The 12,346-nt window shown below is 49.8% G+C and overlaps 1 protein-coding gene across 1 annotated transcript in view; it reads right to left on the bottom strand.

Annotated features, from left to right (window-relative positions):
- TEX14 (testis expressed 14, intercellular bridge forming factor) overlaps window positions 1-12,346 on the bottom strand; it is a gene marked incomplete at its 5' end in the record, with an annotated part of 80,023 nt that overhangs the window by 39,737 nt on the left and 27,940 nt on the right. Inside the window, 7 exons of the mRNA XM_082861416.1 lie at window positions 265-416; window positions 5,378-5,556; window positions 6,676-6,799; window positions 8,035-8,148; window positions 9,260-9,390; window positions 9,969-10,050; window positions 11,826-11,959. Of these exons, the coding sequence (XP_082717542.1) occupies window positions 265-416; window positions 5,378-5,556; window positions 6,676-6,799; window positions 8,035-8,148; window positions 9,260-9,390; window positions 9,969-10,050; window positions 11,826-11,959 (916 nt within the window). The remainder of the gene's footprint in view (window positions 1-264; window positions 417-5,377; window positions 5,557-6,675; window positions 6,800-8,034; window positions 8,149-9,259; window positions 9,391-9,968; window positions 10,051-11,825; window positions 11,960-12,346) is intronic.

Below are 12,346 nucleotides of genomic sequence, written 5' to 3'. Positions count from 1 at the left end.
TTCAGTTTAAAAACGCTCCCTGGATTAAATGCATTACCACTGACAGGCTGATAGGTGAGCTTTGCTGAGTCTTAAAGAACAGGTTAAAAGAGAAAGATTTCTGGGAGATCATCTTATACCTTCCATAAACCCAAAGAGGTTTCTTTAAAGAAGTTTTTTTTGCCTGTGTCCTGCATTTTCATAAAACTAAGTAACTCTTGGGGGAAAAAAAATTCAACCTAAGAATAGGGACTTTGGTCACCGTCAATGAGCTCTTTGATCTACCTGTTAAAATCTCCTGTATGATCACAGAAAAGCTGTAGACGTCTGACTTCACTGTGGCTGCCTTCTGTAAGATCACCTCCGGGGCGGCCCAGTTGTAAAGCTGGGTGGGGAGGGATACTCGAGTCAGGTCCTTGTGTACACCTCCATCCCGGCTATGGAAGGAAACACAAAGTAGGGCTCATGTCTTAAAGGATCACTGTGATCACCATGCCGCACATGTGTGAAAACATTTGCCTCTGAAGCCTGACAACCTCCTTGAGCTTCCAGAAACCAGCTAGACCCTGAGCTAACCCACACTGCCTGCTATTCCAACGCCTGCAACTCCTTACCGTTCCTACCCGAGCAGGCCCTGCCCTGCCTCCCACCTCGCCTGCCCTGCCTCCCACCTCATCTGGCCGCTCTCTCCTGCTCACTCACTCCTCTCAAGTCACAGGGGCCTTCTTTCAGTTCCTCCAGCATGCCAAGTACACCACCACTTCAGGTCTTTGCACCGGTGGCTTCTTCTGTGGCTCTGCCCACAGATCCTAGCACGACTGGCTGCTTCTTGTAATTAAAGTATTAGCTCACAACACATATATGTGGAATCTCAAAAAAAAAAAAAAAGGTTCTGAAGAACCTAGGGGCAGGGCAGGAATAAAGACGCAGATGTAGAGAATGGACCTGGGGACACGGGGAGGGGAAAGGGTAAGCTGGGACGAAGTGAGAGAGTAGCATGGACATATATACACTACCAAACGTAAAATAGATAGCTAGTGGGAAGCTGCTGCATAGCACAGGGAGATCAGCTCGGTGGTTTGTGACCACCTAGAGGGGTGGGATAGGGAGGGTGGGAGGGAGACGCAAGAGGGAGGGGATATGGGGATACATGTATACATATAACTGATTCATTTTGTTATACAGCAGAAACTAACACAACAATGTAAAGCAATTATACTCCAATAAAGATGTAAAAAAAAAAAAAGTATTAGCTCAAAAATCACCTCCTCGGAGAGGACTCACCTGACCACCTAATGTAAAGTAGTCCCAATTTATTGGCTTCAGAGCACTTATTATCTGAATTTCTTGTTCATTGATTTATTGTTTATAATCTGTCTCCCCTCCACCAAAGTCAGCTCCACGAGGGTAGGCCACTTATCTGTCTCTTGTATCACCGTATCTCTAAACTTATACCAGGGCCTCAATGCTTACCTTTTGATTAAATGAACCTAAGACCCTTTCAAGAACCCCCTCAAGCCCCACCTGCTTTATCAAAGCCTTCTGAGACTCTTCCAGCTCTTCATGATTGCTTCTTTTCTGAGCTCTGCCCTCTTGGGAATGAGCCCTCTCAGTTTAGCACTCAAAGGTTCACTGACTGGCTTGAATAACTCAACTTCGCAACCAGGCTCTTTGAGAACTAAGTCAGAGTATCCTAAATGTCTTCTGGGCCAAGAGAGTCCTCAGGGCGATCAGCACTGACTTCTGCCCACAGCTGTCATGAGCATCAAATGAGATCACACGTGTGGGAACACTCAGTGAACCACAAAGCACTAAGCAAGTAAGGAATTAATATGAACATTATGGTAGGCATTTGGTAAAGACTTGGTGACTGCTGGTTGATAATTAAGAATTAAGTTTTTGGGAATTCCCTGGAGGTCCAGTGGTCAGGACTTGGCGCTGTTACTGCTGGGGCCCGGGTTCAGTCTCCCGCGGGGAACTAAGATCCTGCAAGCCGTGCAGCGTGGCCAAAAAAAAAAATTAAGTTCCTAAAAAGCAAGTAACCAGAAGTTCTTTTTGCTGGCAAAGGAAAGCTTTTAGAGGATGGGATGGACTTCTCAGACTTTGAACAAACTTCCCTAAGTGATATTTCTTCCGGTAGAACTTTTGATAGATGGCAATGAGTTCAGGAAGCCATGAAGCTATAAAAGACTGTATTTTTGTTTTGTTTTCTCTCTTTTTTTAAAAAAAAAGATGGTACATTTAGACTCTTTAGTTGTATTGCTCAATAGGCAAGTGTGGCCTAGGTGTCATGTGAACAGCGTGGATACACATGCAAATATTATATTAGTATCACAGGAAAAGCAATGTCGTGTTTTATTGTCAGAGAGATATTCTGAGGACCTAGCATACTTGGCTCTTCACCTTGTAGGCTGACTGTCCAAAGGAGACACTTACTGACCCTCTTGGGCCTCTCAGGCTGCCTAAGGCAAGGGACAAGTTATTTACAATCAGGATTTATATCCTTTCTCTTTTACTTCCACTCTTCTGATCCCTCTTCGGATCCCTCTTCCTTCTCTGTTAACGCTAGTGGGGTGTAGGAAGGGAGTTTCTTTTCTGGCTGTCATTCCATGGTAGTTATTTTTCTGGGCTTCAGCTCTGACATCATTAAAATTACATTTGGCTATGGCTATGTGATACCACTTGCAAGGTCAATTCCAGCTCTAAAGATTCCATTAAGAAGGAGTTGAAGAATAGGAGAAACTGCTGTATCATTTTTACACCAAGAGATGGAGTGCTACCCTTAACGATGACATTCAACAACTGTACCGGCCTGAATAGAGTGCTACCAAAAATAAATGCAGAACTGAAAGCTGTTTTGTATTCTTGGGTAATCAACTCACATTATGAGCTGTCAAATGTTGCTGATGGACATTTCTGCCCAAAGTTCCATTCTGAGGTCAACAAGCCCAAAAGAACTCACACTTTCCTACCCATTTACTTCACAGCCCCTCACTTGACCAGTCTGTGGACCCCAGCTTCTCCGTGCGTCTCACATCTTTCCCTTCTATTTTGGTTCCTTGGTCACCACCAGGCCCTGCCCTGTGGCCTCCTGGCTGGTTTTTCTACCTTCAACCTCCAATCCTTCCTGCCCCTATAAGCCAGGAAACGTCCTCTACCACCTGATTCTAGCCACAGCTGGGTAACCTCAGACCACCTCTTCACCTCTCTGGGCCCCAGTTTCCTCTTCTATAAAAGGACAGCATTGGGCCTGGCCATCTCCAAAGCTCCATTTCACTCTAGGATTCACATTTCTACTGGAGAGCTCAAGTCAAAGAAACTGTTATACCTCCATTTCAACAACAGATGGCGCCGCATCACTGGCAAACAGCTTGGGTTCTGTCAGCCTTCTTGAAAAGCCTGTTATCAACGGCAAAAATGTCCAAATCCCTTAGCTTCTACTGCCCTTGAACACACAGCCAAAGTGGTGAACCCTGTTCTGAATCATTTCAAAGTTTCCCTTCAGCTAGACTTAACCATTCACTTCAAATGCTTCCTGAGCACTTACTGTGTGGCAGGCTTGAGGTGGGTGCTAAAGATGAACAACTCATGGTCCCTGCCCTCTCGGACGGAGCTCGCCATCTGGGGGGGCAGAGACACTCGGCTGCAGGGGAGTGAAATATGCTCAGTGAGGTGGGGACAGGGCTTCAGTATAGGCTTCACGGGGTGTGGTGGGAGACTGTGTCAGAAGTGAGTTTAAAAGGATAAAAGGGAGTGTCAGGTACTCCGGAGGCAAGGAGCAGAGCTCTGGGAAATGGCGTGGACTGAAAGTATCTTCAGATGGCCAGGCAGAGTGGGAGGTGATGAGCATGGCACTGTAGGCGGAGCCCGACCTTGGAAGGCTTCTCACCCTGCAAAGTGCCGGGACTTAATCTTCTAGGCCATGGGAGCCACTGGGATTGAGAATGGACCAGATCTGAGACTGAGCCACTCAACTGGCGACAGCTGTTTGGCCTCCACCGGTTCCCACATGGAAAACTGCTCCAGTCACACCCTAATTGTTCCCCTGCTTCTCTCTCGTCCCGTCACAGCCCCTTCTCCACATGGCAGGAGTGAGGGGGTCTGCTTAACCTGTAAATTTCAGCCATGACACCATTCTGCTCAAAAAAAACATTCACAGCATCCCCGTGTTCTTAAATTCAAACTCTTTGCCAAGGTCCATGAGGTCAAGCACAATCTGGTCCCTGCTCCCCTCTCCAGGCAGAGAGACCAAGGGCTCATGCGGTCAAGGAAGTGAGTCTTTCCACTTCATTCATTTAAACAACATGCTGAGCTCCCACTTATTCTAGGCATCTGAGACATGGCAGCGGATAAAACAGAAATCCCTGCCCTGGTAGAGGTTTTCATGTAGTGAGAGAAGTATATTATGAACATGTGAGCAGCAAAGACCTGCTGAGAGACTCAGAAACAAAGCCTTAGCGATGGTGGTAGGTGAGGACCAGGGTAAGTGGAGGTAAGCAGATCTAAGCCATGGGTCTGCCCGTGGCTGAGGCCTCACAGCAGCACAGGAACAACCCTGGGCCTAGGGCTCAGAGCTGTGGACGACAGCAAGGAAGCACAGGGGAGATCCTCTGCTCCCCAGAACCTAGGGGCAGGAGATAGGAGCCAGCCCTCAACTCTCAGGAGGACTCTGACTCCTGCCAAATGGGAAGTGAAGCCCATCCACCAACCCTTGAATAAGGGCATTGTTTTTTGTCACTGCTTCCCTCACAGCACTGATCCCCACCCATCGGGACCAGGACCGCAACGCTCACCAGCACCCATCGCCTTCTCGCTCTTTCCAGGATGCACAGCTGTGGTGCATTTCCCAGCCTCCCTGCAGAGGTGACTGGGCTCTGGCCAGTGTAAAGCGGGAAGCGACAATGCACACGCTGCAGGTAGTCCCTAAGCCCCGCTGCGTCCCTCCAGGCTTGCTCTTGCTCGTTGACCAGCATGCAGAGGATACAGTGGGGGGACTGAGGCCTGGGGGATGGTGGAGCCACAGCGGGGAGGAACGTGGAACATAGTGAATGCCACCACCACCCCCTCCCACACACACGCACACACACCAGAGTGCAATGTGAGTGAGAAATACTTCGGTTGTGTGAAGCCACAGAAAATTTTGAAAACTTATACATGCTGGCTAATGTGTGCTCATGCTTGTTAAATGTTTATTAAAATGAGAATGTCCTGAGCAGAACTAACTTCCCCAAAGTCCCTCTAACCTTGGCTGACAGGGCAAGGCACTGGGAAACCTCTTCCTCCATGGATAGCCAGCTCAGCCCACCAATGAGGAGTCAAGCCCAGATCAGATTCTCTCTCTATAGCAAAGCACCCCCAGGGAGATCCTGTTTGGACGTCATGATTGAGGTGCACCCACCTTTCCATCATGTACTCCAGGTTGGTCAGCCTCGCTTCCCCTGTGGAGACGATGTGGATGGCGTAGGAGCTGAGGGAACGGTGGATAAAGCCCCGAGAATGCAGGTATCTCAGGGCGTCGGAGGTCTGGAGTAGCAGGTGCACGATCACCTCCATGTGCAGTATGGGGAACTGGGCCCGCTGCAAGCAAGAGATCAACCGCCAGAACAAAGAGGACTGTGGCCCCCGACACTGTAGAATGCTTTGTAGTCCCCAAAGTCTTTTCAACTGATCTTCACGACAGCCACACAGTGTGCCCATTTCATAGCTGGGGAACCTAAAGCTCAGGGAAGTTAAGTGATCGGCCTAAGGTCCCACTGACCCAGGGCCCCTGGCTCCAAACCGGGGTTCCTTTCCCTCGGCCAAGCTGCTTGATACCGTGAAAAATGAGGAGAAAAGTCCTCAAAGCCTGGTACACACCTCCAGAGTGGGCCTGCCACCACCAGCAATGCACCTGCCCCGCTCTCCATCCCCAGCCAAGCCTGTGCTGCGGGAGAACCTAGACACGTAAAGGACACTCCACCCCCTACCACAGTCAGATGGCCTAGAAAGTTCATCCTAGGAGGACAGAAATTCACTCACACCAAAGTACCCAATCATAACAGGTCTCTCCCCAGAGAAGGGGCATTTTAAGTTAACGCCCTCACCCAAGGAGAGGAAAGGGAACTAGGACACTAACAGGAGGTGCTCAGGCAGGAGGAACGGCGAGCCATTTCAGGGAAGAGCCCTTCCTGGAGGATCTCTTCTCACTCCAGCCCAGAGTCTTTAGAACAAAGTCATGGAGAAAGAAAAACAAATCTTTCAGGACCTCTCTGAAGCCACATGTCAGCCCAAAGCATGTTTCCCAGGGAGTCTGTGGGTCAGGGAATATGTCCCCGCCTCCACCAGGAAGTCTGAAAAGGGAGAGGGGACTGATAAAGACTTGCATATAAAGGTCCTGCAGGGCACCAGTGAAAATACCGGGAAGTAAGACCAGAGGCTGATTGATTATAGTTAGCTAAAAGTGTGGCTATGTGATTTCTGCGTCTACTGAGCTCTCAGATGTCTGATAAAAAAGCAAGACAAACAGTAATACAATCACACTCGTTCCAACGTGCTCATCAGCCTTGAATGGTGTGTTATATAGCTCCCACAGAGTAAAGAATTAAGAGGTTTCTCAACTCTTCTGCTGGGGGAGAAGGAAGAGGGAGGAAGGGAAGGGAGAGCTGGGGCGGGGGGTGGGGGGGAGCAAGGGAAAAACCCAGGGAAACGGCCATTTACCCGTTCATGGAGGACAGAGAACAGCGTGCCGACGGCGACACGCTCATACACGAGGCGGGTCTTCTGCAGGCCCTGGGACAGGCACACAGCCATCAGCTGTAGCAGGTGAGGGTGCCGCAACTTGCTGCAGAGGGAAGGAGGCTTCTGATGAGGCAGAGGGAAGAGGACATGATGGAAGATGGGCGCTTTCCTTTCTTCTTGGCACCCTGAACGCACTCCATACAAATACTATTTGCACAGAATGTTCTTCCAAGAAAGGGGAATGGGGTGGGAGTAGGGGTCTCTGTTGGTGGAACCCTTGACCTTTCTTTCACTGATCAGAACCTGAGGGCTTAGGGTCATCAACGACAATGTCACTAAGAGCTACTAAGCAAGGCACTTTACACACATCAACTTGATCCTAACAACCAGTTGCAAGAAAGGTATCATTACAGTTACACTCATTTTAGAGATGAGGAAACCAAGGTCAGGGAGATGTCAGGCCCAAGGTCACAGACCCTCACATCAAAATCCACGCTGTGGGGACTTCCCTGGTGGTCTAGTGCTTAAGAATACACCTTCTAATGCAGGGGACGTGGGTTTGATCCCTGGTCACGGAACTAAGATCCCACGTGCCACAGGGCAACTGAGCCCACGTGCTGCAACTACTGAGCCCGTGCACCGCAAAGGAAGATCCCGCGTGCTGCAATAAGACCCGACACAGCAATAAATAAATAAATATTAAAAAAAAAAAAATCCATGCTGCGTCTATGAGCCCTTCCAGCCTCCTTGAGTCCCTTTAGGATGACTTCTCCAAAAGGAAGGATCTGGCTTTACAGGAGTTGAGTGATTTCCTCAGGAGAGAACTCGATGAGCCAGGGCCTATTCCAAGGCCTCAGCAGCCCTGGTATGAAACCGAGGATGGATTTCCTGCCCCTTTGAAAGATTAACCCCTGAGCCACAGGAAACCTAAGGTACTGAGACCCATCAGCGTGTCCTCAAAGGAGAGACATGGTTCCTCAGACACGTGGGTCTCCAGCAGAGCCATGCTCTATGAAGATAGTCTTGCACACGCTGACCTGATGGGCACAGGGCCCAAAATAAGGTGGGCCTCAGGGGCTGCAGAAGAGCCCGCCAGGCCTGAAGGCTGCACCTCAGAGACATGTGTCATGGGGAGTTGGTCAGCTGACAGAACTGAGCCCCTACCACCCCCACACTCAGGCTATTCACGAGTTCTTCTTCTCTCTTGGCAGCCCTGGGAAGTCAAATCAACCTACAACGAGGAAACGCTGAGGCTGAGGGGGGCTGGTCTCCACCCTCAGGCACAGCCCTGCACAGCCCCGAACTTGGGTCTGAAATGCTCTTGGGTTTTCTTCTCACCTGCTGTGCTCTAGCTCAGCAATTAACAAGTCAGCCAGCCGCCGCCTGCGGCAGTGCGGGTGGGTGGGAAGATGCAGCTCCTTCACTGTGACCCTGCTCCCGTTCCACAGCAGGCTACAAGGGCAGGAGAGAGTGGGAGCAGAAGGGAGTGAGCAGCCACTGCTTCAGTGAGGAGCTCTGTAGCCAGAGATCAGAGAAGCAGTGTTTACACAGACTCTGTAAAGCCCCCACCCCAGCACTGCTGGGTCCTCCCTCCTACCACCCCCGGGGGCCTAAAGCACTTCAGGGACTTAGTGCAGGTGGCAGGAAGTCACTGAAGGATTTAAGGGAGGGAGGGACTTGATCAGGTTTGTATTTTAGAAAGACAAGGGTACCAGCAGCATGGGGAATGGGAGGGCAGGGGTGGTCTGGAGAATGAGAGGCCAGTTAGGAGGCTAGCCTGGGGGAGGGACAGTGATGACGTGGGCAAAGGCCACAGCAGTGGACAGAAGAAGAGGGGATGTGACAACAGATCTGCGGCTCGGGCAGGAAAACAAGAAGCATATCTGCAGGGGATACAGAGCCCTGCGGGTCTGTGGAGGCCTTTTTAGAAGGGTGTGACTTCTAAGCAGGGAAGAGGCAGCCAGGTTCAAGGAGGACAAGAGACCTGGGCCAGGACAGCTCCTGTGACCCCGCAGCAGGCAGGCCTCTGGGGACTGAGAACGTCCCAGGGGCTTTCATCACAGCCAAATCCTATTGCTGCCGCCTCCGCTGCATTTGGCTGGTGAGAGCCATGCAGGGCTTCAGTACCCTTTGACCTGAGGCCAGACAGTCACCCGTATGCTGCCTCTAATTCTCTAGAGAGTAGAAAGGCTGAGACACTGTCATGAGTAATCTTTCAGAGCGGTTGTTCTCAACAAGGGGCCATGTGGCCTTGTCTGTAGACATTTTGGTTGTCACAATCACAAATGTAGGGGGTTGAGGGGAGGCAAACACAGCTGCTACTGGCATCTAGTGAGTAGAAATCAGGGACACTCCTAAACATCCTACAGTGCACAGGACAGCCCCCAACAATAAAGGATAACAAAAATGTCAATGGTGTCCTGGCTGAGAAATCCTGATCTAGACGTCTGCTTTTCAGTGTGTCCTTGTGTTTGGACAGAAACCCTCCACACACAAGGAAGTCACTAAAGTCCATCCTTCCTGTGGGACTAAGTCTCACCTCCACTGGCCAGCTTCCACTTACTTGGTCATGACCATGTAGGGGCCACTGAAGAAAGAGAAGGCGGGCTCATCGTCAGCTTGAATCACTTCCTTTTCTCCAATTACTGGAAGAGATCCTAGGTAAGCCAGCTGCGTGCCCCCTGTGAGATAAAACTGAAAGCAAAGCACAGCTTCAAATGGTGGGGAAAAACTCCTCCAGAACTTTACCAGCCAGCTAAAAATAGAGAGAGCTGCTGTTTATCAATTTGCTGAATACCCCTATGCACCGGACATAATTCTTTTTATTATCTTTAATCTTCCAAGAGGCACTGCAAGGTTGTAATATCCTTTCCCTTTTGCTAGCGAGGGAACCAGAGAGGCTCACGGAAAGAGCTCAGATGCCGGCCTGAAGCACCAGGCCTCAGGCGCCTCTGGAGACACCCACAGAACATGCCTGGGGCCTTCGCTGAGAATTAAAGGATCATTGTCTAAAACTCCCCAAATCTAGCCCAAAGGCATTCAAGAGAACTCTCCGAGGTTTTCATCATTTTTCAGTAAGGACAAGAACACTAAGAGGTGGTACTTGTCCTGCAAGAGCAGTAAAGAACAAAAAAATACTTTGGAGAGGGAGTATTTTAACTTTCCATAGGAAGGAAGAGTTGGACACAGTTGTGGGCCCTGCGGCCAGAGCCAGGGCCGGGCGATTCCCCAGTTAGTCCTGCAAACATTGAGTGTTGGTAGCAACCTCTTACCTTTCCAAAGCCAAAGCTGTAGATATTTTGGGCAGAAATGACTCCAGCTTTAGGCAGTCGGTTAGGAGAGCCATTAGGGCTTCTAGAAATATTTAAAAGAGGAGGAGAAAAGTAAGGATTAACTACCCATATCTAGAGGAACAACGCTGAACCTAGCTGTCAGAATGCGTAGTTGGTTATGTCTTTACTACTTGACAGTGGAAGTCAGCCTCTGAGAGGGCCACAGTGATTCCCATTTCCTGGTATTCATGCCCTTGTGTAGCCACACACAGGTCAGAGAGGGCTGGCTTGTTAACCTAATGGAATACTGCAGAAATGACGGAGTGGTGTGAGTTCCAAGGCCAGACCCCCGGGACTTCTGCCCTGATCTCTCTCGCAGCACTTGCTCTAAAGGAGGCCAGTTGCCATGTTGTGAAAACACTCCAGCAGCCTAATGGGGAGGCCCAACACCCAGCACCAATTTGCTAGCCATGCAAGTGAACCATCTTGGAACTGGATCCTCCAGTCCCAGATGACTGCAGCCCAAGCTGCATCTTGACCACATCTTCATGAAAAACCCTGAGCCAGAGCCACCCAACTCAGCCATTCCTATTGGAATGGCTGAGTTGGGTGTAGCCATTCCTGACCTACAGAAATTATGTGAGATACAAATATTTATTGTTGTTTGAAGCCACTAAGTTTGGGATTAGTACAACAGATAACGAACAGAGATGGTCAAAGTTGGAAAGAATCATAAAGCATACCTTGTCCAACTTTCTCATTTTACAGATGGGAAAAATGGAGCCAGAAAGGGGAAACCTGCTGGCCTGAGGTCACAAAACAGCAGCAGGGACTAGGCTTTGGCTCTTTTAGAAGGAACTTGGTCTGCCAAGATCCTAACGCTGGCAGGAGCAGAGGTATGAGAGATGGAAGAGCTGAACCAAGCATGGGCTCCAAGGCCAGACGGGGGATTTGGGAGTTTAACCTGATAGCCTTGGGGAAGACCCTGAAAGGGTTTTTAGCAGTGAGTGGCACAATTCGATTTTCATTTTTAAAAGGTCATTCTGGATGTTGAGTAAAGAACCAAGATGGACAAGAGTGGCAGCAAGAAGAGCAGTTAGGAGTAACTGGTCCTCGAGGGAATCGTTAACTCATCTTGCATGAGAAGCATCCAGGTCATGAGAGGAAAACCAGGACTCAGTGTGCACAGAATGGGATGCGGGAGCCCGTGAAGAGTGTGACAAGTCTACTCACCCTGATCACAGAAAAAGATGCTGTCAGAGAAAATCAAAATGGAAAGAATTTTCCACATATAAATCCTAAGTCTTAAAGCCCAGCGAACTTAAAATAACTCTCCTGAGCATGAAAAGAAGCCTGGATGGAGCTCACCTCCTGCAGCTGTGATGGGGACAAGGGGAGGCTGCCCACCCAGGTGGCAGCAAGTCTTACACCAGCTTAAAACAGCCCAAGGAACCTTAAATTAAGCATTTGTGTCTTTTGCAACCTTAGGATATAAAGGATGCATGTTCCAATAAAGGAACACGTTTTCCATGGTTCCGAGATGACAAAAAAAAAAAAAAGCTAGCCAGCTGCTCTGCTAATAAAGTGTTTTCTGCTGGGCAGCCCAGGCCTGAAAAGTTCCTTCCTTCCCTGCTAACCATGGGGTGGTTCCCACTGGAGCCCAGAATTCATTTCCCCCAGACGTTCCTGGAAGCCGGGGGACAACTGAAGGTTTTCATGGCAATATCCTCTCCCTCCAAGCTCACCCCTTTGGGTGGGCCAGTTGCTGGAAGGGACCAATGTGGAGGGGACCGAGGGCTCCCACAAGGAAGGCGGGGGTGATGCAGAACATCCCAGTCTGCTTGAGGCAGCACTCACCCCTGCATGAGGCCCCCAAACCGGGGCAGGCCACAGATGAGCCGCTGAGGGGAGTCAATCTTCAGGAGGTCATAGGAGAAGCCCTGGATGATGGCCTGCATGTGCGCGGCACAGCGCTGCATGAACTCCACCATCTGCAACACACGGCAGAGACAGTCAATGCCCACACAGCTAATGGCCACCCTGGCCTTCAGTGGGATTGGAATGGTCTGAGGGGAGTGCTCTGAGGAGACAGAAGCCCCCCACAGGGAAATCTCTGGAAAGGGAAGGGCCCAAGTGACCTCCTAAAGATATGGAATGAGATATGGAATGAGATTCCATATCCTAAAGACATGGAATGAGATTTTCAGGGAGCTCATTTGGCAATAATTGCCTCCAAATCCTTCATTCAACGGATGAGGAAACTGAGGCAGGAGGAGTATTTTAACTTTTGTCCAAGGCCCAATAGCTATTGAGCAGGAGAACCAGAGGAAAGGGACTCCGCCCATCTCCCCCTTCCCTCCACGTGCCCTTTACATTTG

The sequence above is a fragment of the Leucopleurus acutus genome (assembly GCF_964270905.1).
Source record: "Leucopleurus acutus genome assembly, chromosome: 19".
Lineage (NCBI taxonomy): Eukaryota > Metazoa > Chordata > Mammalia > Artiodactyla > Delphinidae > Leucopleurus > Leucopleurus acutus.
Note: the sequence above shows the minus strand (reverse complement) of the source record. Positions and strands in the feature narration are given on the sequence as shown.